Source organism: Anas platyrhynchos, chromosome 2 (assembly GCF_047663525.1).
Source record: "Anas platyrhynchos isolate ZD024472 breed Pekin duck chromosome 2, IASCAAS_PekinDuck_T2T, whole genome shotgun sequence".
Taxonomy (NCBI): Eukaryota; Metazoa; Chordata; class Aves; order Anseriformes; family Anatidae; genus Anas; species Anas platyrhynchos.
In genome coordinates, this window is record NC_092588.1 from 68510511 (window position 1) to 68536690 (window position 26180).

The following is a 26180-nucleotide window of genomic DNA, read 5'->3' on the forward strand; positions in this document are numbered from 1 at the left end:
CTTTTTAGTTTTAAAGATCAAGGTTTTAAGTGATTAAAGAAAGTAATTGTTTTTGAAGTTTCAGAACCAAAACAGTTTTTGGTGGGAAAGGTGATGTTTGGGTGCCTTTACCTTACCATTTATCTTTATTTCCTGTATCTATTCTACACTATTAACTTTACCTGGCATCCCAGTCAAAAACTAATGTTTTTGGAATGCCAGAGAGCAAATACTTGAGGTCCTAAATAGAGAAGGAACACTTAAACAACAATATAATTCCTCATCAAAGTGTATGCAAGAAGTGTAAAAGCTGAAAATAATAAATTTTAACCACAGTCAGACCACACAGATATTCATTTTGGGTTGGAAATGAGGAGACATTTCTTCTCAGAAAGAGCAGTCAGGCATTGGGATGGGTTGCCCAGGGAAGTGGTGGTGTTACCGTCCCTGGGGGGTGTTCAAGGAGAGGTTGGACGTGGCACTGAGGGACAGGGTTTAGTGGGTGACATTGGTGGTAGGGTGATAGTTGGATCAGATGGTCTTGGAGGTTCTTCCAACCTTAATGATTCTGTGATTCATAGAGACAGACATTTTTGAACATCATCTGGCACAAAAATGCTCTCTTATCTTTCCTCTGTATTGCAATCAAAATAGCTTCCTTTTCTTAAGAAGCAGCACAGGCCAGTATGTGCACTTTTCTCAGTAAGCTGGAAATTTCAAGGCAATTTGCAGCTAACTTCTAACCATCCTGCCTTTGTATGGATGTACCATGCGCTTTCTGAGTTTTGTTTACATTCCAATGTGACCACAGTTTGTGGGTGAATTTTTAGAGACAGAAAAAGATGCACAACTTTGCCAGAATATCCCTATTGGCAAATGCCATGTCTCTTTTCAAGCCCCAGAGATCTTATATTCCAGATGTATATATCTATTTTCAACAGTGTTAAGATTTATAGCATGGGATTTAAAAAAAAAACAAACAGTGAAGTTCCTTTTTTTTCTTTTCGTAGAAATGACTGCACTATATTTTGACTTAAGTTGAAAGGAGAAACGAGACTACTACAGTAGAAGTTATGGGCATAGTAATTAAAATTTGAATAATTTCTTTTTGTAAGTCATTGAAAGCTGAGCCCTAAAAGGGCAGAACAAAGAAATGGTAAAATTTCAAAACTTTCAGTCTCAGCTGTAGTAGTTAATAAATAAATAAATAAATAAAAAACATACTTAACACACTGTTAGGCTTAAAGGTTAAGCCATTATGAGAGTGTATGAAATGAGTGTGAAGCAGAGGGTAGATTACACTTCCCTGCATCAGTGAGTATGTTTCTGGGCCTATGTTTATAACTCCAGCATTTTGACAAAGTTAGTTCTTTAAGAGATCTGTCTTCAGTCTTACATCTGACATTTAAAAAAAAAAAAAGCTCATGTTGCTTATCTTCCACAAATGACACTCAGAAGAACTGAAGTTGTTCATCAGTTCTTCTCGTTTCTTTGCTCAGTTTGCCCTAGAAAAATGTGAAGAGCATCTTTCATTATGTCACCCAGTTACTGCATACTATTGTCCCTACAGTAACTTTCTGTAAAGTATTCTTGCTGCAAGTGTTTATAAGCATCATTGTGTGTTAAAAATATTTTCACGTTAAAACACAAAATGTTGTCAAATGGAAAAGACTTTTTTCCCATTCAGTGACTTGCTGTCAAAAACTGAAGTTGTGCATAGCTCTTAGTGGCATGAAAGAGGTATTAACCTGAGCTGAGGAAGTTGTCTTTACCTAGGGTTGTTTCATTTCCTTCATCACTTTCTTTCAGGGGTAGGGGACAGGAAACCGTTCTTAAGGATGCAGCTGGATAAGTACCAGGCATGCTGTACTTCTGGAGGAGTGCATGTTAAGGAGTGACAGAGTGCTGTTATTCTTTTTCCTGCTTGCTCTTCCTGTGCAGACTGAGTTATCTCTTAGGGTCCCCAGAAACAGAGCATGCCTTGCTCTTGCCTTCAGCCATGGGACTGCAGTATTGTAAGAGGGGGGGGAACAGACTGGTTTGCACTTCTGCTTGCTTTTTCTCGCTAGCACAATGTAGTTGGGCTCTGCTGAAGTTTCCTACCTACTGTTAACTATAGAAACAGTGTTCTTACAACACTAGTAGTTCATCTAATTACTATTTAATGTTTATGATGTATGTAAGTTATTATAATTAATATTTGTAATAAGCCATTTATGCAGTCCAGTATGATCTCGCTTTAAGGTTAAACAGCCTTATTGAAAGTTTAACTGGGTCCCACTGGTATAAACTGAAATCTGTATAGTTTTCTGAACAGTGACCTTGGTGAGCATTGATCATCATTGATTTGGTAATGCAGTTTGTGTAGATGATCGTGGTCATGGAAGAGTCTGTCATGTCCTTTTGTTGAAAGGAAAGCATTAGATTCAGTTATTTAGGGCTCTGCTGAGGCAAGTCTTAAACACTCCCAGGAATGGATATGCCATCACTTGTTTGGACCTAGGAAGTGCCATTGTTTAATTGTTGTTTCACATATTCCAAGGTTAATTGTTCTTAATAGTGAATAATTTTATTCTTGTATCCTGGAAGGATTTCCCCCTGAAGCAACCTCTGCCTGTTGTTTATTGACCTGTCACTGCACATCCTTGTGAAGACAGCACAGCTTTTTGTATAACTACCTTTTAGATATTGAATACCTGCTTAAATCCCTCTGGATTTTATTCTCTAGACTGAACAAGTCCAGTTTCTATAACCTTTCTTCATATGTTAAGTTACCCAATCCTTTCCTGATCTAGGTGGCCCTCGGCTGGATCCTCTCCATTTTTTCATGTCTCTTGCAGTGGCATACATTCTCTATTGATTGTATATCCATACTGAGACTTTACTTACATTCACACGAAAAGCAAGGTCTGTTAAGATTTTCTTCACTAAGTGATTTACAGCTTGGTCTCGTACTTCATTTTCATATAGCAGCTTTTAAAGTTTCAAAACAAATTTTTATATATAGATCTTTAAGTTGTGGAAGTAGGCATATAGTTGTAGACTGCATTTTGGGGAAATAAATACTTTAATTTTCTTCTTTTGAGTCACATCAAACCTGGAAGACTTGCAAGGGGTTGTTTTGCCTTTCCTGAAGGTGTCTACTTTTAATAACTGGTTCATACACATTTTCAATTTTTAGTTTATTCTGTGGTAAAACCATCCAGAAGAGCTGGACTTAGCACTTCATGACCTTTTGTGTAGACAAGAAAATTGTCAGTGCTCTGTTTCAGTGAGTTCAGCTCAACTCTTCCTCTTTCTCTAACCGTATGACCTAGACCTTCTCCTCCCTTTCCCTTCTTTGATGAAAACAAGTACAGATTTTTGACCTTTCATGCAGTGTCCCAACCATTTCCACTGCTAAAACTGAATTAACAAGCTTGTTTGGTTGTGGCTAACTTTGTATAGATAGATGTGTGTGTAACTGCATGCAGCTCCTAAGTCTCACAGACCACGTTTGCCCTATGCAGCCTAGCTTCTAATGTGTTTAAGGCACGCTTTACCAGTTAGGAACCACTGTGATGAAGCTGAATATGATTTTAAAGCTGCTCGGTATCTTCCAGGGAATCTTAATCAGGTTCCCTTATGCACTTCAAAAGCAATATATTCTCTGCACAGACCTGAAAAATAGAAAGCCACAGCTTTAACTGAAGTGGAAACTAGATCCACAGCATTCCCACCTGCTTGTACATGATCTGCATCTACCTGCTCAGTGAAGTTCCATGCAGCTGACTGGAAAAACATTCAACACAGAGCAGGAATAAAACATTTTACAGAGTGCTTTAAGCAGTTTATTTCTTTTAGGGCTATCCTGGTGTGTCGTGCTGAGGGAAAACCTGGACTAGCATATTCCTTTTTTTTTTTTTCTTGCACTTTTTTTGTTGGCATAGTATTTGGTAGCGTTTATCTCTCTGTAATTGAAATCCTATAACCACTTTGTAAAACTTTATACCAGTCTGATCAAGTCTTCAACTGCACTGTTCTGCACTACAGAGCTCTGATACTCATTCAGTGTTTGTGATGGAATGTAAATTAGAAATGCGCTCATCGAACTTTGCCCTGCTTTTCAAATCAAACCATTTGAATAGAGCAGTAAGCAGTATATGCCAGAAACTGATATGCTTATCAGTTTTGAAGTGTAAATCCTAAAGAAAGTGGGAGAAGGACTAGACTGCTCTGACTGCTCATACTGACATCCTACAAAAACTGAATCTTCTTAAGAATCATCTATGGAAAAATTGGGTCAGGGGAAAGAGGAGCTAAGCCTGTACCTCTAACTTTGGAAAGAACAAATGATGGTAGTTTGTCAGTATGACTGGCAGTAGTCTTAGTAGTCTTAGGGTCTTAGATACTGTCAAGGTTTTGATTCTGAATGAAAGAGAACAGAGGAAAACGGTGATAGTGTAGTATACTGCAGAAGAGAAGATAAGAGGTAGAGAAAATGAGATATGCCTAAAGAGAGAATATGTGTTTGAAGTGGTAGACTAAGCTAGTTAGCTAGGCAGTGGCACTTTTTTAATGACACTAGAGGGTCAAGATTGCATTTTTCAAGGCCAGTAGATGGATGTTCTTGTAAATGAAGTGGGATTTGATGAATGCCCAAGCAGGTGTCATCTGAAGATGAATGTAAAGGAAATATATAGCACCTTGTGAGATTTATAGATAAAACTTTCCCTTCAACTTTTATCTTGTCTTTCTCATACAAAAGAAAAATTGCCATCCCCTTTAAAAAAAAAAAGGGGGGGGGGGAAGGAGGAAAACCACTGAAATGTATTAATTTTTTTCTCTGCTACCCTCATGATCAGGACTTTACAGTTGATTAAAAGAGGGTGTTAAAGCCTTTTTATGACAGAACAGTGAAACAAAAACCCTAAATCACCAGTGAATCCCAGAACTTCAGACTGCCACACTCTCACTATCTGCACTAGCTGGTATACCTATCCCATTTACCAGTACATTTACTTTCTCAACGCTTCTTGGAGTTGGAAGACTTCCCTGTAATTACTTCCATGCACATGAGCACCCACTAAAGTTAATTGCATTAATGATTCTGATCCTGGACACTGGTTTTGTTTTCAGGGAATATTTCAATTTTCACATATCTTTAAATCTGACCTTTATATGTAACAGTGCATTGTTTATCATTTTGGCAAAATATTATTGTTTATATGAAATCTTGAAGTAGCACTCAAATGTTTGAAGCCCAACTCATATTTGAAAAGCAAATTTCCCTGACTTAATAAAAAATGTTTTGCAGGGCTTCTTCTCACATCAACATAATGTTGATGACTTTTGTTAGGCATTAAACAATAAATACTTCATTTTTTATGCCCTTAAACTAAATGCAGTCCTGAAGGTATCTCTGGAGATACTGTTCCACCTATCTGCTTAAAAGAGGTAACTCTGAAATCCATGAGATTGCACAAGGTCATGTTAGTTAAGTTTTGATTATTTCAGAGGATGGAGATTCCACAGCCTCTTAGAGCAGCTTGTTTTTGTGCTTCACCATTCTCACCATTTTTTATTTTTTTTGCCAACATCTAATCAGAATTTTCCTTTTTGCACCTTTATTCAGTCATCTATTGACCTTGCATTACACACTTCTGGGAACGTCTGTCTTCACCACAACCTGCTATTTGGTAGCTGAAGATACCAATAAATCCTCCACACACACACCACACCCCTCCCAACACACACATACACACACAGGCTTCCCATCTTAAGATGGAACAAGTCCATGTTTCTCCTCCTAACTTATTCTTTGAGAAATTATTTTCGGAGATGGCTGTTCAATACAAGACAGAAAGCTTTTATCTTATATCCTTTTTTTAATTATTATTATAAATGTCTAAAGCCATAAGTTTATAGAGAGTTTAGCCTGTCACGTTAGTTTCCAATTTGGATGTAAACACTTCACCAACAAACCAGAAAAGTTGCTCCTTGAATTCTGTAAAACACAGCATAGGTGGGAAGTTTAGAAACGGAAGTACTTGACATGTACTTAATTTTCCTTTTGTCTTTACAGACGAAATGTCATCAGTATTGGCCTGATCCACCAGATGTAATGGAATATGGCAGCTTTCGTGTCAAATGCCACTCTGAAGATTGTACAATTGCATATGTTATTAGAGAAATGGTAGTTACAAATGTTGAGGTAAGTGCCTGCTGTCTTAAATTACGTCCAAGCAAGCTGAATGAATACCTATGTAGATAGGTAGATATAGACTGGGAGTATGTGTATACTCATCTGTGTGAAATATATACATTTCATAAAAGATATGTGTATACATAAAATGAATCAACATCGTACGGTTATTTCTATAGAGCTTCCTGAAAACATACTTTTTGAAGGGTTACATGGTCTCGTAATATGTTAATCCATTATGCTGTACAGGTACCGTGATGAGCTTCATAAAGAAGTTTGGTGCTTCGCTGTAAACATTGTTGCAGTCACTGACTCTTCACAAATATTTAGATTTTCAATGAGATTTTTCTCTAAGTAACCATGCTCTTTCAAGGTTGAAATAAGGGGCACTTGGCTAATAGCACATGTGGCTACAATAGCTAGTAACTAAGCAAATCCAAATGATGTGAATTTTAGAGAAGACATAGAGTTTTACAATCTCCTTTTTATTATCTTCCGTCACAGTTTAAAACTCCTTAGCTTGTAATGGTTTTTGCTAATGAGAGGGTTATAAAGCAAAGCAGAAGTGAAATACATGGAGTATTTCTTACATATGACCTATGTATGTATGTTGTAAAGTTCATGTTCGGATCACATCTATATCTCCCACAACCTGAATATAGGGTCTGAAGTTTGGCTTTTGTTCATAAGTTCTCTTGCATTCTTACATATTTCCCTCTATCTCTTTTCCAGAATTCTGTGGTCACAAATATTTTCTAAAAAGATGAATGGTTTATGCTATCATAAGATACTTGTATAAGAAATCACTGAACTGACCAAATACTAATCTACATTTTTAGTACTAGTCGATCTTCTGTGTGATTGTGCTTTAGTGTTACCAGAATTGCTAGTATTAACAAACAAACAAAAAAAAGGTTTTAAAGTGCAATGTTTTATTGGCATTCTTACAGCAAGATCACCAGTCCTGTAGTCTCATAAATTTGTAACTGAATCAATTGAATCTTGACAGTGCGCATAGATTCATCTTAATGTGATTCTGATTTCTGTTGTAGTCCTAACTATGCGAGATACTAGTGCTTACACTATTCAAAGATCTTTCAGTTAGGATTGTTTACACTGTCTCAGTTTCTAGTTATGAGAAACCATCCAGTCAAGGAGCAATAGGCAAACTTCTATTCACTGTCATTCAAATTAATGGATTGCAAATTAAATTTGGTTAGGTAATGCTTCTCCCCTCCAATGCTTCTTCCTGGCCAGTGTTCATCACTGTTTTAACAATTTTGAGTAAATTCACTAGTATTCAGTATGTGTTTGCATTTCTAGTGTGTTGTTACTAGTATCTGGTATGTAAAAATCCTGTTGAATTTTTTTCATAAAAGTTTTTTTTTTGAGATAAAGGCAATGTAAGAGCTTAGTGTGCTTTTTCAGATATACTAACAGATTTGATAGTACAAGGACTTCATACTCAAAGTTGTCCCATGGAAGCTATCGGTTGAGAGCATCATTTCTAATGCAAAGGCATATGCTTGCTCAGAGTTTATTTTCATGAGACAAAATGGTATGATTTTAAAAATTATTCTAAATTCTTCTAATAGCTCTGAAGAGCTAGGCCTAGGTGGATGCATTTTTTTTGTTGTTGTTGTTGTAGAGGAGATTGTTTTGATTGCATTCTGTTTTTAAATCCCTTTTTCCACTAAGGGCAAGTTTGCTTATACGGTTAAATGGAGTGGCCACACTCAAGCACTCATCATCCAGCTACCCAATGCAGTAAAAACAGGACTCTAATAAGTGGAAGCCTTGTGTGAGTTCAGTATTTCAGATGAGCAATGTACAAAGACTTTTATTTCAAAATCTAGTGAAAGAAACTCTTTGAAACACTGAAGTATCTTGAAGTATCTCCTTGTTTTACATACCATTTGACATTTGAGCTGCCTTTTTAAAGCTGATCAAACATATTCTCCTGGGAGCATCTTCTGCTTAAAAGCAGAATTTGCAAAGCTTTATATGTGCTCTCTGTCACAAATATTGTTGTTGGATTCTTTGAAAAATACATAAGTCATCTGAATTCAAATCAGGGTTTTATTAGTCCCTGAGTTAATGTGAGCATCATTGGATTGGTCTTTATGAAGTAGCTTTTAGTAGTAAGATGGATAAAGCTTCAAACCTCACAAGAGACTTGCTTCCTGTTGGAAAGGCATATTTGTGAAAGAGTTTCCTGTGGATTAAGTTGCACAGGTTTCTAATTTGCCTTAAGGGAAAATAGCTAAAAAGAGAAGTTTATGAAATGATGCCCTTGGCCTTTTGTTCACATTTGTTTGGAAGACTTGAGGAACAAGAAACTTCCTAGGACTTTTCTGACACAGTTTATCTTGGTGCTTCTTCACCTGTAATTGAAGATCAGCAAGTGACTGCAGATCTATGAAGTACTTGGAGCTTTTCTAAGCCTTGTGATATTAAATATGGTTTAATTTCTGGCCCTTCTGTTTTCCAGACCAAGATTGAAATCTATCTTATAGTAAAAGAAAGAGAAAGTATATAAAGAACTACGTTGTTTTTAAATTTTATTTTATTTTTTAATTTTTTCTTTTTTTAAAAAAAAAAAAGCAACTTCAAAACATTTTTGGTCCATTTGTTCTGATTCCCCAAGGAGAGAAATTGTGTAGTGCAAGTGCTAAATTCATCACACAGCACACTATTTTGTAAAACAAGATAATAGGTTACTTTTAATCATTCAAAAAAAAAAAAAATAAAATAGAATGAGAAGCCTGAGGAAATCTTTCATTCAGTTTCCTCGAAGATAATTGCCTTACAGCATACCAACCTCTTCAATTGTAGACAGTTATATTTTGAGCATTTTTTTCTGGTTTCCTCTGCCTTTAAACAAGCATTTTTCCTGATTTCAGTTAAGTTTAACTAGAACCCAGCTGTGAAACCTAACAAGGCCATGAAGACAATGCTTGCTGAAGCATATTATTCAAAGAGCTTGAAATAAGAAGAAATGTTGCAGGTTTTTTTTTTTATTATTATTCTGCCACATCTTGTTAGTTATTTCCAAAGTGCCCTGTCATTCTCCCACCTGATTTGTTTTATTAACTCAAATAAATCATTCAACCGAAAAGAAAAGAATTCAATGTTAAAAAATGGATTTAATTTAATCCTTTAAAGACCAATTACACCACTGCCATAATAACGAGTGAGCACCACAGGAGAGCACTGACAACCCGAGTCAAGATGATTAATTAAGACAATTCCTTGTGTCATAATATGGACTGCTTAACGTGATTGCGCAGACGATGACAATGCAAATAGAGGGATTTGGGGAGAAAAGCTTCTGTTTAATTTAAAAGCTATCACTTTCCATTGGCATCACAATGATGGAGAAGGTGGTTTGAAGGAAAAGGAAATAAATTGAAGTAGCAATTCAAAGAAATTGAAAATTAGGCATAAATTCACTTTGCTAAGGAAGGATATTGCTGTTTGCTGAAAGAAGGTAAAATTGCAAGGCAAAGAACAAGTGGTATCTTTCTATTTATGAATGACCAGCATGCAGGCTTTCTAGTGATTGCATTAAATTCATATTAGGTGAAACAGATAACGTAGATAAGCAACACTTTCTGCTGTAAACAGCTGAAAATAGATTTTTTGTAATTTTTTAGAGATCTTAATTGTTTAGGCTTAGGCATTGCATGTCATATGGCAATTTGAGGGAAAGTTTAGGTTTGTTCATGTTACAGATTCTTGCAAAAGTTTCAGCGAAACAACCTATCCACACATTAAACAAGACCTTGTATTTTCGTTCCAATGAAATCTGTATAAATTTGACAGTGTCACAACTGTCTTGAACAAACCTGCTGCACTGCAGAGGTACTTCAAATATGAAGTGTCTGGTCCGGGTGTATTCTTTTCTGTCAAATACTCATGGTAGAAGAAAATAAGTTGGTTTTGAATGGTAAAGATTTGAAGAACAAGAGTAGGTTAAAAGTTTTATAGCAGGGGTGTCAAGAGGCATAATGAGACAGGAACTGAAACTAAGCCTTAAGCCTGATCGTTGAGTTTCAGCTTTCAAGATATTTGTGAAGCCCATTAGCAAAGAGCATAGCTTTTTCTTGCTTAGAAAATAGGTCCTTAGATAATAGGACCATTTTAAGGTAAATGTAGTAAAATACCTGATTTTTTTTTTTTAACTGAAGATTAAATTATAACCTAAAGGGGAAAAAATAAAATAAAATGTTAACTCAATTGCTTGGACTTTAACAAAAGTCAAAATTAATGTTGACTGCTTGAACCTAGATTTCCTTCCTTCAATATGAGTATTATAATTCTTAGCTGTGTGTGCTCTTTTCCTGAAGAACACCTGATTTTTTATTTGTCAGGGAGAGTCATTTTAGCAGAATGAAATGAGGAAGCCAGCTTTATGGTGTAATTATAAGAAGCAAGGAACAGACTACCAAAAGATGAAGGATGGATATTTTTGTTGCTAAAAGTTTTGACAGATTGTCTCCTAAGTGGTACAGCAGCTATTTGAGAGATTACCACTGCCAACCCTATACTTTGACAGGAGTTGCAATCCCAGTGGTAGACTTATTAGAAAAAATCATGGCTCTTTACCCTGACTGTTTTTGAGCAAAATCCAGGATGTTAGCTTAACCACAGTGAAGCTGTGTATGCAATTAGATGTCTTGAACTTGCACAGAAATAGCAAATGCAAGTACGTCTCTTTTTCGGCCAGCATTTTTGCTGCAGGGATAATAATCATGAGCAGAAGGAAAATAACAAATACCATGGGACACAGATATGATGTCCTAGACCTCTGAAGCTGCTTGCTAAGTAAATGGGGGGAAAGAGGGAGTAACAAGCCCTGATGCAGCTAAATATATGTGTGTTTAGACTTGTAAAAAAGGACTAATAAAGCCAAATTTTATAAAGAGAAAATTTTCATTTATCAGTAATCAGGATGCTACTATAGCAATTGTCACTGAAAATCTTAGTGGAAAAAAATGTATCTGTGGTAAGGATTTAAGTTGACTTGCAGACAATAATGGTTTGATAAACAACCCGAGTGTAATAAGGAGGTACCACTTAATTTTTCCTTACCAATTTTGTACAAAGAAACAGGGTCTGGTAGGAATAATGCACTAGATTTTAATAACTGTGGTCTTCTTGCATGCAGTTTCAAGAGTTGTCACTATTTGGCTGACTGATTTTTCTCAATTCAAAAGATGATTTTCACTATGAGTGTAAAGACTTAAAGAATAAAAAAAATAAACATAACTAGAATTCTAGATTTCACAGTAATAGTTTTGTATTTTCTGAATGAGACATTGATTAGAGTTCAAAAACAATTAGTTCTAACATGAATATGCATACTGTTTACAACAGCTTTAACTTACTAATAAAAATTGAAGCACTTTAAAATACTTTGGCATTTTGAAAAGCAAATGATATGGCAATTAAGTTTTAACAGTGTGTATCATCTCAGAACAGCACAACCAAAAGAATAACAACCTGATTATATAAAAACGCGAATAACTAAAAAGCTACATTGAAACTTGAGGAATACCTGGAGTAACTAATAGACAAGTACATTGGTCTCTAGGAATGAATAGGGCATGTAGCAGAAAATGGAAGATGATCACACCAGAAGAAGCTGTTTTGAGGACTAACAGCATGCTCTTACAATGTAATGGGGCCGGCCCTCTTTAACATAGAATCATAGAATCATAGAATTATTAAGGTTGGAAAAGACCTCCAAGATCATCTGGTCCAACCATCCCCCTACCACCAACATCACCCACTAAACCATGTCCCTAATCAGGGTCACACCCCACGAAGGGCTACTGATACCCTGAGGGAGCAAGGCACTTGGCAGGACTTTGTGCAGCATCTTCATCAATGATCTGGATGACGGCACTGAGTGCACCCTCAGTAAGTTTGCAGATGACACCAAGCTAGGTGCGTGTGTCGATCTGCTCGAGGGTAGGAAGGCTCTGCAGGAGGATCTGGATAGGCTGCACCGATGGGCTGAGGTCAACTGTATGAAGTTCAACAAGGCCAAGTGCCGGGTCCTGCACCTGGGGCGCAATAACCCCAAGCAGAACTACAGGCTGGGAGAGGAATGGTTGGAGAGCTGCCAGGCTGAGAAGGACCTGGGAGTGATGGTGGACAGTCGGCTGAATATGAGCCAGCAGTGTGCTCAGGTGGCCAAGAAGGCCAACGGCATCCTGGCTTGTATCAGAAACACTGTGACCAGCAGGGCTAGGGAGGTGATCGTCCCCCTGTACTCGGCTCTGGTGAGGCCGCACCTCGAGTACTGTGTTCAGTTTTGGGCCCCTCGCTACAAGAAGGACATCGAGGTGCTTGAGCGGGTCCAAAGAAGGGCGACGAAGCTGGTGAGGGGCCTGGAGAGCAAGTCCTATGAGGAGCGGCTGAAGGAGCTGGGCTTGTTCAGCCTAGAGAAGAGGAGGCTCAGGGGTGACCTTATTGCTCTGTATAAGTACATTAAAGAAGGCTGTAGCGAGGTGGGGGTTGGCCTGTTCTCCCATGTGCCTGGTGACAGGACGAGGGGGAATGGGCTAAAGTTACGCCAGGGGAGTTTTAGGTTAGATGTTAGGAAGAATTTCTTTACTGAAAGGGTTGTTAGGCACTGGAACGAGCTGCCCAGGGAGGTGGTGGAGTCACCATCCCTGGAAGTCTTCAAAAGACGTTTAGATGTAGAACTTAGGGATATGGTTTAGTGGGGACTGTTAGTGTTAGGTTAGAGGTTGGACTCGATGATCTTGAGGTCTCTTCCAACCTAGAAATTCTGTGTGATTCTGTGTGTGTATTCTTACTCTGAAGAGATCTTATGCAACGTGCTTGTAGTACTTGTTGTCTATAAACTACTGTTAAAAAAAAAAAAAAGTCAACTCAATATATTCAGGCCTAGATTACTAACAAGCAAAAATTAATAGTTAACTCTTTTCTCTTTTCTGAGCTTGTAAAATGCCTTTTTGGTAAATTTCTGTAATTACCTTGCCTGGAATAAACCCATTTCCTAGCACTCTGCTTGGTACATAAGCAGTAGGTATTCTGTCACTTGTGTGTTTTACTGGCCTGTTCCCTGGGAGTGGAACCACTTCCCCTAATGGAAGACGAAAGCAGAAATCAAAGTCATTTAAAACAGGACATATATTTCAGTAATGGTTAGCTTAAGGACAAAACAGTAACAGCAACAAAAAAAACTCTTGAAGTCACTAGCATTATGAAAGCATTCTTGCATGGACCATTAGTGAGAGGTCAGCTTTTATAGACTAAGGCAGTGATAAAGGAGGGTTTTATTTCAGTACAGTGCCAAATGCTAAGTTTGACTATTGAGATTAGTAAAACACAGCGAACAGTTTAACCATTGCTAAACAAGTGGAAGAAATAAAGGGACAATGTCAAGGCTTGTTTCAGTTTGTGAAGAGAGAGATCCTTATTGTATAATGCAGCAGAGCTCTTTCTTTGGTTTTGTTTTTTCTTCACTCTAATCATTAGTTATATTTGTAGTATAGCAGTGGGGCCCAGTCTGGATGCAAAGGTGATTGAGTGGTTTCCTAGTCAAAGTTAACAAAGATTTAAATCGAAAGAACTTCTATAAAACTGTTTTTAGGTATAACTGAATGAAAAAAAAAAAAAAGAACAAAAAAAAAAGCTCTTCATATAGCAGAATCTTTCAAGTAATGAAGTTGTGTTTGTAAAGAAAAAGGTTCTTCTGTGGTGGAACAGAAATCCTATGTTTACAATGAACACACATACATATATCTCTATATATAATAAATTATATATATGTTGTTTTCTAACAAACCACAGTGAGCAAATGTTGCAGAAAAGTTTGCATTGTGATTGAATCTGTAAGCACACGTATATTTACAATAGATACACAGCTGCACTTTGAGAAATTGAATTGGATTGCAGAATGAGATAAAATGGCATTCAGTTATTTCTTGGGAGAGAACCTAATAGACTGCAGGTGATGAACAAGTGATGTGAGTCTTATAGCACAGAACCAGTATGCCAGCATGGCATTCCTAAATATTGTATGTACTACAGGACATACAGCCCCTTTTTTTGTGAAATGTAAAAACAAAACCATGCTTTTGAGCTGTGATTGGGCAGCCCCACTACCCTGCTGTTGTTCTGAATGCTTCTTCTGTTCTCAGCTGCTTTTTTTTTTTTTTTTCTATTTTTCACTCTGTTCTAAACTCTTGCATGATACTGTTATGAGTAAGTCTTGTAGCATTGTACCTCAGGTGAACTGTTGGTGTCAAGGTATAATTGGTCAAGAGTCAATAAATTAAGAAATTGAAAATCTGTTTAGATAACAGAAATTAAATTTGGTACCTCATTAATTTAGCAAATGTTAGTCTTTTGTATGTAAAGAATTACATGTTTATGCTTTACTCTGAACTATAAAACAACAAACATTTTCAATGTCCTACATCTCACAACATTTGCAGAATATGCTCACCGTGAAAAGTATAAATTGTGTCTGTCAATACAGGAGTTGTAACATTGAACACTTTTTGAAAACCTTACTATATTTCAGACAGAACAGCAGCACAATGTCACTCATCTCCAGTACGTTGCTTGGCCTGATCATGGTGTTCCTGATGACTCCATGGACTTCTTGGAGTTTGTGACCTGTATGAGACCAAAGAGAGTGGAGAATGAGCCAGTCCTCGTTCACTGCAGGTATTTGTGTTTTAAAATTCTGACTACAGATTTGGTTCAGCCTTTGAACAAGCATTTACTTTGAAAAGTGTCTGAAAGGCAGCAGATAGCTTGAATTAGTTGAAAATGCTAAGACTATGCAATATCAAAACAAGGTGAACAGGGTGTTTTTTTTTCTCTTCCTTTCTCCTACAATTTTTTGGTGAAACTGCTTAGTTACGTAAGTATCACAGAGCTGATAATCTGTAATGCAAGTTGTTCTCCATTTTCATCCTCCACCAAGCCTGTAAACTCATCGTGAATGGTACTGAAAAGTTTTTCTGTGAATAAAGAACCTGTCAAAAAGCAGTCATTTAGCTCTTGCCTTTTTAGTCAAAAATATAAAATCAGTATATGTAGATTATTAGCAGTTATAACTGTTAAAAAATCGTTTACTTTGTTTGGGCTTAAAAATTTTTTATACAAAAACTATTTTCTTAGTAATCATTGGCAAGAAATATTACTGAAGTTTCTTTAAAGATAGGCTTTGTGCACTGTTCTAGTCATATAAAGGTCTTTCTGTAATTTGTAAGGCTATTTAGCATCATAACATTGTGATAAGAATATGATGTATTGCAAAATCTTAATTTTATAGACGATTTTTCTATTACATTTCACAGTGCAGGAATCGGTCGCACGGGTGTACTGGTCACTATGGAAACAGCCATGTGCTTAATTGAAAGAAACCAACCTGTTTATCCACTGGATATTGTACGAAAAATGCGAGACCAGCGAGCTATGATGGTGCAAACATCAGTAAGTGATGGAGATAGAGAAGGAAGCCTCATTTTCTGTATATTGCACTTGTTCGGTTTTAAAAGAGATGCGAGGTGTTAAATGACCTAGTTCTGTGAGTCTTCAGTTGCCATTATAGTTCATGCTTCCTACATTTAACATATCTTAGCACAATGAAAAAGGCAGCTTTACTTGTTAGGTGTGTATTTAACTGTTTATAAATATTTCTTACCTTGCAGTTAAAAGGCGATTAATTTTTATACCTTGCAAGTAGTTCAAATACAGAAAGTCACCTACCCAGATCATGTGTTTATATTATTTCATCTAAATTCTATGCAAAAAGCTAAAATAATTTATTGGTTTTCATTCTTTGTACAAAGCCTCATAGGTCATTGTTAAACTGAAGGTAAAATTAAAGGGTTTGTGCTACAATTTGTAGAGGGAGTAGAATTTGATAGGAACAACATATGCATCTTTTTCAATTGTGCTGCTACTCTAGTTTAGGAGAAACAAAGGGCAAGAATGAAATTGAGGAAAAGCTAGGTAATATCAATAACTGAAATATGAAAATAAGAGTGTTTTGTTTTTTCTTAAGATGGAGATGGTTTGATAACAATTTGAGATTACGAGGACAATTTTGCTAGCTATGAAAATGAATTTCTTGATGTTAGAGACAAGGGATGGGAGGTTCCACTTCCTTGTATAGAAGTTGAATAACAGAATATTAAGTATGCGTTATCTGAAAGAGCTAAATGCCCTACAGCAAATCAAAGTAAAGTGGTCTAGACCAACAAAGTCAGCAGTTAAATCTTTTTTTCTTTAAAGAAAAGAAAAAAAAGAGAGAGCTTTGGTTTCCACTTGAACAGGGGAATCCCAAAATCACAGAATGTTTAAGGTTGGAAGGGACCTGATCCAGGGGGGTTGCCCAGTTCTAGCAGTCTGGCCTGAAGCATGTTCAGGAGCACATTAGAGACTGTACATGTACTCCAGCTCTGCGAAGATGATACACATAGCCAGATGCATGTCGTGAGTTACGATCAGGGCATACTCAGTAAGAATGGACTTGGCAGAGCTATTAACAGATCAGTTTAGTGTCTGCTGTTAATCATACAAAAGCTGTAGTTTCTCAAAGATCTGTAATTTGGTTATCAGAAACAGGAAGACAAAAGCTTCAATCAGTATAATAATGCTACAATAAAAATTGTATAGCTATATGGCCTTCCATTTGGGGGAAGAAAAAAAAAGCACTATATTCCATTAAAGAGAAATCAGATATATTAAACAAGGTAGAAAGTAGCGCTTTTAGGACATACATAAGAACTAGTTACCAACTGAAAGGTAGGAATACAGGCAACAGATAACAGCAAAGAAAACAAGTAGTCAGAGCCTGAGTCAGAGGAAGCAATGCTGAAGTGTTCATTCATATTGGTTCAACAACTTGATCATACAAAGAAGTTAACAGAAGTAGTGAACAGCGCTAAATATCACAGTTGACTTGTTCAGGCAGTAAAAATATGCAAATGAAAATAAGAGAAAAGTCAAGGTAATTAAGAAATAAAGACAAAAGAACAAAGTGATATTGGAGGTGGGAGTAATTGACTGAAGAGTTGAAAGAAAAGGCAAGAAACTTGAGATGCAGATAATGAATTTCTATCCCCAACTTTTCCTTAAGCTTTTCTGTGCTTAAGAGAAAATGTATTGGACATGTATGGACAAGAATAAAGTTCATAACTACTGGTATTGAAATGCAACGTGAGGTCCTTCACAGTGTGAGCATAGTGCTTTAGTCCTGTCCTGTGGGAGATACTGGGGGAATGTTTCCAGATCCTTCTGGAGAGTTGATGAGAACTGATGTAAAAAGGCAGCTGGGAGGCATTGTAATATTATATATTACATATATAATATATGTAATATATATATATATTACATATATTATATATATATAATATTAATATTATATATATAATAAATTCAGAAAGCAAACATCTAATCTGTGAATACCTTATAAAAACTAAATGAGCTCAACATGTTGAGGGACAAAAAAATTAATGTGGCTGCTGCTCTTCAGAAAATACTCATTCCAAAGGTTTTGATCACTTTCTGCTATGGCAGAAGATGATGTGTGGCCTGCTTAAAAAATTTAAATTGAGCAACTCTACCTTCTGCAATTGTGTAGTCAAAAAAAAAAATTTTTTAATTTAGTAAGGTATTATGGACTCTATCAATATATCCTATGTGATAACTCTAAATGCATTTTTGGTTATGTAACTGAAATGTGTCCAGTAATACCTAACAGCAAGATTGGCAAGATTAGAGTAATTACCAGGTAACAATACAAAAATATTTAGGTGAGATTTATAAAAGGCCTAAGTATCTAGTTGGACTAAATTCAAAACAAACATGAAAATTTACAGATTTACATAGCTTTTACAAATAAATTGTATTCTCTGGGATTTAAGGATGTTCTTTTAAATTTGGATGTTGGGTTTTCCTTAGTGTGAGACTTGTAATGCTTCTCATTGAAATAAGTAAACGTTCCCTTTGTGTCCTGTGAATGCAACCAGGGGAGCTGGATTTTCTCCTTCTGTCTTTGTACCTCCTCTCCTGACATTGTCCAGGAGAAAATGAAGCAATGAGACTGTTAGCAGTATTAAATAATAACTGTATAATCAGGAGTTCTAACTAATCCACCAAAAATGTTTTTTTCTTTTACAGAGTCAGTACAAATTTGTTTGTGAAGCTATTCTTCGTGTTTACAAAGAAGGTTTGATTCGACCACTGGATTCCAGTTAGCACAGCAGTGAAGGATGAAACTATTTTCCCCTAAAAAAGACTGCTTTTTAAGTAAAGCAGAGGCTTGTTTCTCAAAGCAACTAGAATGGACTAGAAGCCCATGGGAAGACAGATGAGCACATTTGAACAGTGGCACTTTAAATTTCTCAAGAAAATTGCTATATCGTGTACAGTATAAAGAAATCGTGTAGATAAATGAGAGCAATTGTGTGTAATATGCTTTATTTACATAGGCACCATAAACAATCATGGAAACCTTAATACATATCTTATCTTTCACTGCCTTAAAACACCCCTTTCTTTGGAAGTTACAAAGGTCCTTGGGTTTCTTTTGAAAATACAAAAGGAAAACTACTAGTATTGAAATTATTCAGTTTAAGAAGGTATTTAGTATCTTTGTATTGTATGGAAGTTCATTGAAGGTGAATTTGTAGTGTTCTTATTGGGACACTAAATATTTATGAGAATGTAACCTTAACTTCAAAAGGCTGAAAATCTTCAAAGGCTAATGCATAACTACTGTCCGTTAAGAGCTGGATAAATTAGGTATTCAGTTTCCATAAATCTACTAGTATGCCAGCTGTTATAATATGTTGTATCACTGTTTGTAACGTGCAAAATGATGCTGCGTTTATACAGGTGGTACAGTCTGCATCTTTTCTTGATCATTTTTAACTTGCAGTTTATCCTTTCAACAGTGACCTACTTCTTAGTGTTAGCTATTGTATTTCTTTTCTTTCTGTTTCTGCTGTCCTCCTTGACACTTGTTTTTCATTGCTGTTTCCGTATGTGGACTGAAAACATTTTAACCTAAAATGAGGTTTTATTTCACCTTTGTTTCCATGTGTATTATGAGTTCTCAGATGTAAATGTGGATTAATGTTGCACACAAGTACTAGACTTTTGACTTGCTGTATATGCAAAGTAGTCTAATCCAATACTGGAAGAAAAATTACTACTGAACCCATCAAATATGTTGCTGCTAATTCAAGGTGTGAAGCTTACAAGGGCACGGGTGTTGCTAGTGTTCAGGTGGTGATAAAACATTGACTTGCTGCCCTTCAGCAAAAACTGTACTCCTATCCAGTGAAACACAATTCTCTGTTGCAAGAGTTCTGTGGATTTACTGTGTTTCTTGCTTTATGGAAATGCAGCTAAATTCACACAAAGATTGACATAGAGAGAACGAGTTTGTACATTGCTAAATAATTCACCCTAAGGTACACTGGTCTCCATTTCATTTCAAATGGGAAAATTGGACTTTCTGAACAATATAACCACATTTGTATGATGTTAATTTATTTTGTGTGTGCTTTTTGATTACCCTGAGGTAGTTCTTCATTTCTGAATGGTGTTAAAAAAGTAAATTCTAAGGGACTGTTTAAAACTATATTATTTAAAAGATTAGTCCTAAATAAGGAAACATTTGAGGCATATTAGCCAGATGTTTATATGTATATAGAAGGGAAAATTAGACAATTTTCTTTTTAGAGGTATATATATTACACATACACAAACTTTCAGATATATTTTAAAACTATGGTTTGTATTATGGATATTGTCATATATCTGGAGTTTCATTCTAGAAACTGCCACAGCTGTACAATATGCATCTTCCATGTTACCAGAAGGTTGTGTTTGTTGTTTTTTTGTTTTTTTTCTTTCCCCCCCCCCAGGATGACTGAAAAGTGAATGTAGTATGTGCTAAATTGCTAACCCTGGTCTTCTGTTGGCCTAGTCTTTTCTTCCAGGTTACTTTAGTTATAAGTTGAGAAAAGAAGATACCTGGCTACTATTTATTGATCAAAAGAGAGTTTTTTAGTTGGTACTCACAGGGTCATTGGAAACACAGAAATCGTCTTGGCTTTGTAGGTTAAAGTGTCAATAAATTTGTGTTCGTTCTTACATATTGCATTCCAGATTTTACCTTTGCTAAAGTTTTTATAGTGCACTGGGTTTTTAAATTGCTACTTGATTGGGCACAGATTAGAAGGCAAGAGACTAACTCTGGTTCACTCTTCACTTGCTAAACTGCATCAGGTCACTCAATGCATCTGTGGCATCAAACGTGGAATACTTCTGGATATGCACATTTTTCTTGGGAAGCTTTTTTTGAAAAATGCCTCTGAAAATTTGTTGTACAAGTACAAGCTGTCTGCAATTGTTTGGGAGAACACTGAGGAGTGAGACAACGTGAGTAGTGGCCACTGAAGAACCTGTGCTTGCTGGCTAGTTTTTTTTGTTTGTTTGTTTGTTTGTTTGTTTAAAAAAAAGCTCTCTTTTGTTGTAACGTATGTGCCTTTCTGTTAAAACATCTTCTGAAGTTGTGTTGTGACCAGATCTCAGAGTTGTTGCTTGCAGGTGGCGTGACTTGTAATTAATAGTTTGTCAAGAAGTTAAAAAAGGCACAGGAAAAAAAGGCAAGAGAATAAATAGTAAGAAAATATTTAGAGCATCTCTGTGACATTTGTTTCTTTCATAGAAGTAATTAATTACTTACCGCTTGTGTTCAGGGTTAATGACATATTCCTATCACTATTTATGTTTCTTCATGTTGAATATGTATTTTACCAAAACTTGGTAAATTTCTTCAGTATGTAACTCCAGCCTCAAGATACATGGTATAGTTTTGACTTGCATTAGCGTGTGTGTTTTTATTTGATAATGGTCATATTATGACAACTGCTGCTCTTGTTCTGGTAAAGTTAGATGGTTTCAGTAATAGCATTCTTGAACTCTTACTTGGATTTTAATAACTTGAAATTTCTGGCCACTGATACTCCGCTTAAAGCTATAAAAATGGTAATCTCTATATTATTTGATTATTATTTTTTTTGTAAAACCACAGAGCAAATATTAACTACACAATTATCTTGTGCATTGTGTCCATCTTTATTTCAGTCTTGCTGGATTTTGCACATGTACCTGTAGGGTCCTTATGGGAGAATGAAGGGGTTTTTATGTTCTCTCTGTACTGTGTGATGACTTTGCACTGAACGATGTATGCCTTAGATTTGATCTTGCAACCTAAGGATAATTATGAAAACATCATCTTAACTGCTGGCTTTTGTTTCTGAAATAATTAGAAAATTAAAAACTCAAAGAGTTCCTTGATTTTTCTTGTAAGAGTTTTAACTGCTAACACACAAAACATTTAACTGTGCCAGGCAATCGACAAATAGCAGAAAATGCTGTGAAGTCAAGATTCTATATAATCTTCCTAAACTTTTTAACCCCTCCCCCCTTTTTTTTTTTTTGCCTGTGCTTGTGTGAGCATGATGATCAGCATATAAAATTTCTACCATGGTGGAGGATGAGGAGGGAGAACCTTTGAGATTTTCACCACTGTGAAATACACTAACAAGAATCCCTCTGAATTAAACAATTTTTGATTAGGTGGCTTTATATTTGATACAGAAATAACTAAGATGCTTATTCACTGTGTCTTCAAAAATATTAAAAGGGAGCACTTCTGAGATAGAGGTGGAAGGGAGAGATCTTTATTGAAAAGGAGAAAAAATAGAGCCATAAACCATGAACGCCCTTTGTGTAACAGGATGTGTAAAATACAAATCATTAAAATACAACCAAACCTTGAATAGTGGTATTTTGCACCAAAAAATAAAAATAAAAAATAAAAAATAAAAAAAAGCTTTTTAATCCAGGGGTTTGCTCACTATAATCTTCTCTTTAGATGTTGGTACTAAGTTATATGCAGTCAAAATATACCTAGGAGTCCAGCAATACCTTTTAATGCACACACTTTTTCTTTCTTTAACAGATGGTTTTATTTTCTTCCCTTCTTTTCTACTATGCAATACTTGGTTTAAAATAAATAAATCTATCTAAAGAACTGTAGCTCTGAAACATGTAATGAATTGTGCATTTGCTTTATTACAAGCATAATACCGTTTTACAAGACAAGATTCTCCTTGTAGATAATGTTCTTAGGTGTCAGACTGAATGCATAAATGGTCCACTGGTTGAAAATAGACATGGCGTGGTTCATTTCTGATCAATTAAAATTTAAGCATTGTTACTTCACTGAAAACAGTTTTATTGTCGTATCCTTAAATGTAACATTTAGGTGCAAATTTATTTTATTCATTCATATAAAGCTTTTCCAGAGTACACGCTGGGAAGTGTTTGTGCTTCAGCTGGTAACCTGCAATTAGTCTACTTGGTTAAAAGCATTTATGAATTGAAACTATACAGAAGGTAAAGTTGTGTCATGAAGCACATTGTTCAAAGGCAGTTGAAAGCCAAGTGAATGATTAATTCATTATATAAAGCATAATGTTTTGATTAAATGGATTCTCATGCATTTAAGTTCTGACACTGATAGTGTTAAGCCATCTCAGATTACTGTCTATTTTAACAATAGCATTATATTAACAGTTTAAATATAGCAATTTAATGAAATATGGGTTAGTTTTAGTGTACTTTAAAATATTTAATGTTTCAGTTTTTCAGTAGCTGTACAATCTTCAAACAACAGTATCCTCAATCACTATAACTTGCCTTAAGAGGGAGGAAAAAAATCTTGTAATGCAAGAGAATGACTAGCATGTGATTTTCCATGGACTTCACCATTTTTCATCTCAGACTAACCCTGTCACAATAGTGCTCTGGTTTGAATATTGGTAATGAGCAATGGTTGAGGACCATGAATGTAATGGAAAAAAACAAATTCTGTAGACTGCTGACACTGTCTAGTTTGGGATATAGTTAAGACACTGGTAGCTATTGTCTTTTAAATAATTTCAAGTTCACTCTGAGAGGCAACTTCAGGAAGGAGAAGCAGGATGTACCTCTTTAGACCTCTCTGATTTTGTTGTAGGCTACTTGGGTAAGAGTCTTAGGTGGCATGCTCTTCTGAGCTTAGCTGCAGTTTTTGAGTCTTCGGTGAAATTTGTATTTAAAATATTAAAGCATTGCCTTTATTGAAACACTTCAGTTTACAGTTAGTTTCTCAGTTACTTTCTTGGCTTTCATGATGTAATGTCTTGAATGTCTTGAGTTGTCATTGTTTTACCTTTTCAGACACTTTCAAGTTTCTCACAACTGTAAAACTGTAGGGAACATCTTGTTCAGGGAAGATAAGATCTTTTTTTTTTTTTTTTTTTTTTTTTTTTTTAATGGAAGAAAACGTTTTAAACAGCTACAGTAAGGATGGGAAATGCAATTTTGTCCCCTTTGTGGAATCCTTTTCTCTGGACTAATTGCATCGTTTCTCTTGGAACAATTTGTTTAGCAAAAAGCCCTACTGTTGGGATTTCATTTTTGTCAAACTGACCCAAAAAGGAATTATAAGGTGAATATTTTCCTCACGTACTGCTGTTTTTAAATAATATTAAGCAAAATTGAAATCTTTCCCTTCTAAAAATGATCTTGACTGCTTTCATTTAGTGTCTTTTTCTGTGATCGCATATGGAACTTAAATGAGGCTGGGTAACTAGTGAGGTTGCAAAGAGCAAACATGTTGTGCTAGATCAATTAAAGCCATTACCAACATCAATTACCAACTGAAGCCAGTCTGTCATCATATTTCTATCAGCCTTCTGTAGAATGACTGTTTCTTGATAGGAAGTCTTTGGAGCTTGCTCTCCAGACATCAGGAGGTCATCTTGTGTTAAACTAAAGTAGATGTGTGTTTTTGTTTGTTTGTTTTTGTGTGTTTTTTTTCAAAAAAAAAAAAAAAATCAGTAAAAAAGTGAAGTAGGGCTATTTATTCAATTCTGTACAAAACACACAAAAACAAAAAAGGCAAGCTGATTGATGGTAGCTGTTGAGTTATTCTTCATCAGTGCCTGTCTAATTCAGAGCTTAGGATATATGAATAAAAACCTGGTATAACTGTTTTTTTCTTAATTTTTTTAATAGAAATTAAGTGAGTGTATGTAGAAATTGGGTGGGGAATTGGTATATGTGCTCAAATGTAAATATATTTCAAATCCAGATCTTGCAAAATAAATGTCAAGTACCGATGCTTATATTCCAGAGAGCTGCGCGGCGAGTACTAAACATAATTTATTTAGGTTTTCACACTTCATTGTATAACCTTAACAGAGAGATGTACGATAAATAAAAGGGACAGTCCTATCAAGGCCTGAAGTTGTTGGGCATTCATAACAACAAATGATGTATTGTTTAAAACTGACCTTTGTTGCAATGGAGAGGGAAATGCGCTTAATAGTACTTTATGAAATTACATAAAATTTGGGAAAGCTGAAGTATTCTTGGCAAGCTTTGTACAAGATCCCGCTATTCTAGTCAATAAGTTCATATTTTCATGTGCTCAGTTAATGTTTTTCATCAGAGATGTAGAAAAGCCTTGAAAGGTAATAGTCATTCAGTGATACAGATGTTAGTTTTTTTTTGTTTTGTTTTGTTTTGGTCAGTGGATGTTTCTGTACCACTCTTTACTTTCTTCTTCTGAGATCTTAGGTGCCAGTGCATTAAAGGAATAAAATAATGTATCTGATGTATTTGGAAGGTAAGGAAAGAGTTTATTTTGTATCCCAAGCTGTGCTTTTCTTTAAAATCATTTAAAATGTAAATTAATGTTGATATCGCAAAGCCTAATTTATTGGTAAAGATGTAGACACCTCCTGAAATGAATGTATCTTTTTTATTATTATTTTTATAGGAATAAAGTATTGGTTAATGTTTCCAGTATAGTTTTCTTGGGGTTTGGATCTCTTATGAACAAAACTATTACAGCCACCATTTTATGCTTATTGGTTAAAGGCTAATGGTGAAATAAAGCATTTTTGTCTATATGGCTTTACTGTGGCTTTATTGATGAAATCATTGAGTTGTATGAAAAAGTTACTTTTTAAATGCCTTTTAAAAACAACACATGGCTGTATCTTGAATTTTATCAAAGCAAGCAAGCTGGTATGGGAAGTGTCTGCTCAATAAAGAGTGTGATTTTTTTTTTTATAAAGAGCTTGCTGGAGAAGTAAAGCAACCAGAAAGCCTAAAATTTGTAGGGCTATTCCCCTTTCAACATTTTTTTTTTAAAGAGAATTATCTTGATTAATTAAACCAATAAGCCTTTGTACTCATGACATATATGGCCACATACACAATTGTTTGAAAGTAGATTTTATTTCACTTTTTGTTTGCTGCTGCCTATAAAATGTGCAGATGGGATTTCCCATCCATCACAGTACTCCCAGAGTCATCTGAGTAGCCGTATGTCCTATACCCGCTGTTACTCTGGGCTTCTTGTCATGTTTTCACAGTGAAGCAGAGACTAGTGAAGCCGTCCTTGAATTATTTTCCTTTGCGTGTGTATGTGAAATATAATTTATAGGTTTCAAACCAGAAAATACACTGAAGAATGAACCCAACGCTACTAGATGGGTAGAGCATTGACCTTTAAATGTTTGGGGTTTGGTTAAGAACTGGAGTAGCTGTTAGTAAGCACTTTTTTGCTATTGAGAAGAGATGGCTCTGCCTACTAATTAGTCTTTTTAAGCTTTGGACCAATAATCCTTCAGAATGATTGCTGTGCATCCTGATGAAGCTACAAATTCAATGAAATCTTTGTGAGAGAAAGCAGAAGGCCAAAACAAGCCATGTGGGCGGCTGGGCCATAAGGTTGGAATTTCTTACAGGTGCATGGCAAACTGTACCAAGTTGGAGGTTTTGCTGAAAATCCCCATGAAACAGCTTACAGAAAGAAGTAGCAGTGTCTTCACAACATGTTAGCAGGATAGAACATGGAAGAGCCATTTGGAGGATATTTAAG

General features: G+C 35.7%; 1 protein-coding gene across 7 annotated transcripts in view; it reads left to right on the forward strand.

The window, feature by feature from the left end:
- Positions 1-20682, forward strand: part of PTPN3 (protein tyrosine phosphatase non-receptor type 3) — a 160104-nt gene extending 139422 nt beyond the window's left edge. For all 7 annotated transcript variants that reach the window (XM_072034894.1, XM_027451801.3, XM_027451802.3 and 4 more), the window contains 4 exons: positions 6044-6172; positions 14730-14875; positions 15514-15649; positions 18344-20682. In XM_072034894.1, coding sequence (XP_071890995.1) covers positions 6044-6172; positions 14730-14875; positions 15514-15649; positions 18344-18421 — 489 coding nt within the window. In that variant the 3' untranslated portion in view covers positions 18422-20682. The remainder of the gene's footprint in view (positions 1-6043; positions 6173-14729; positions 14876-15513; positions 15650-18343) is intronic.
- The last annotated feature ends 5498 nt before the right edge of the window (positions 20683-26180 follow it).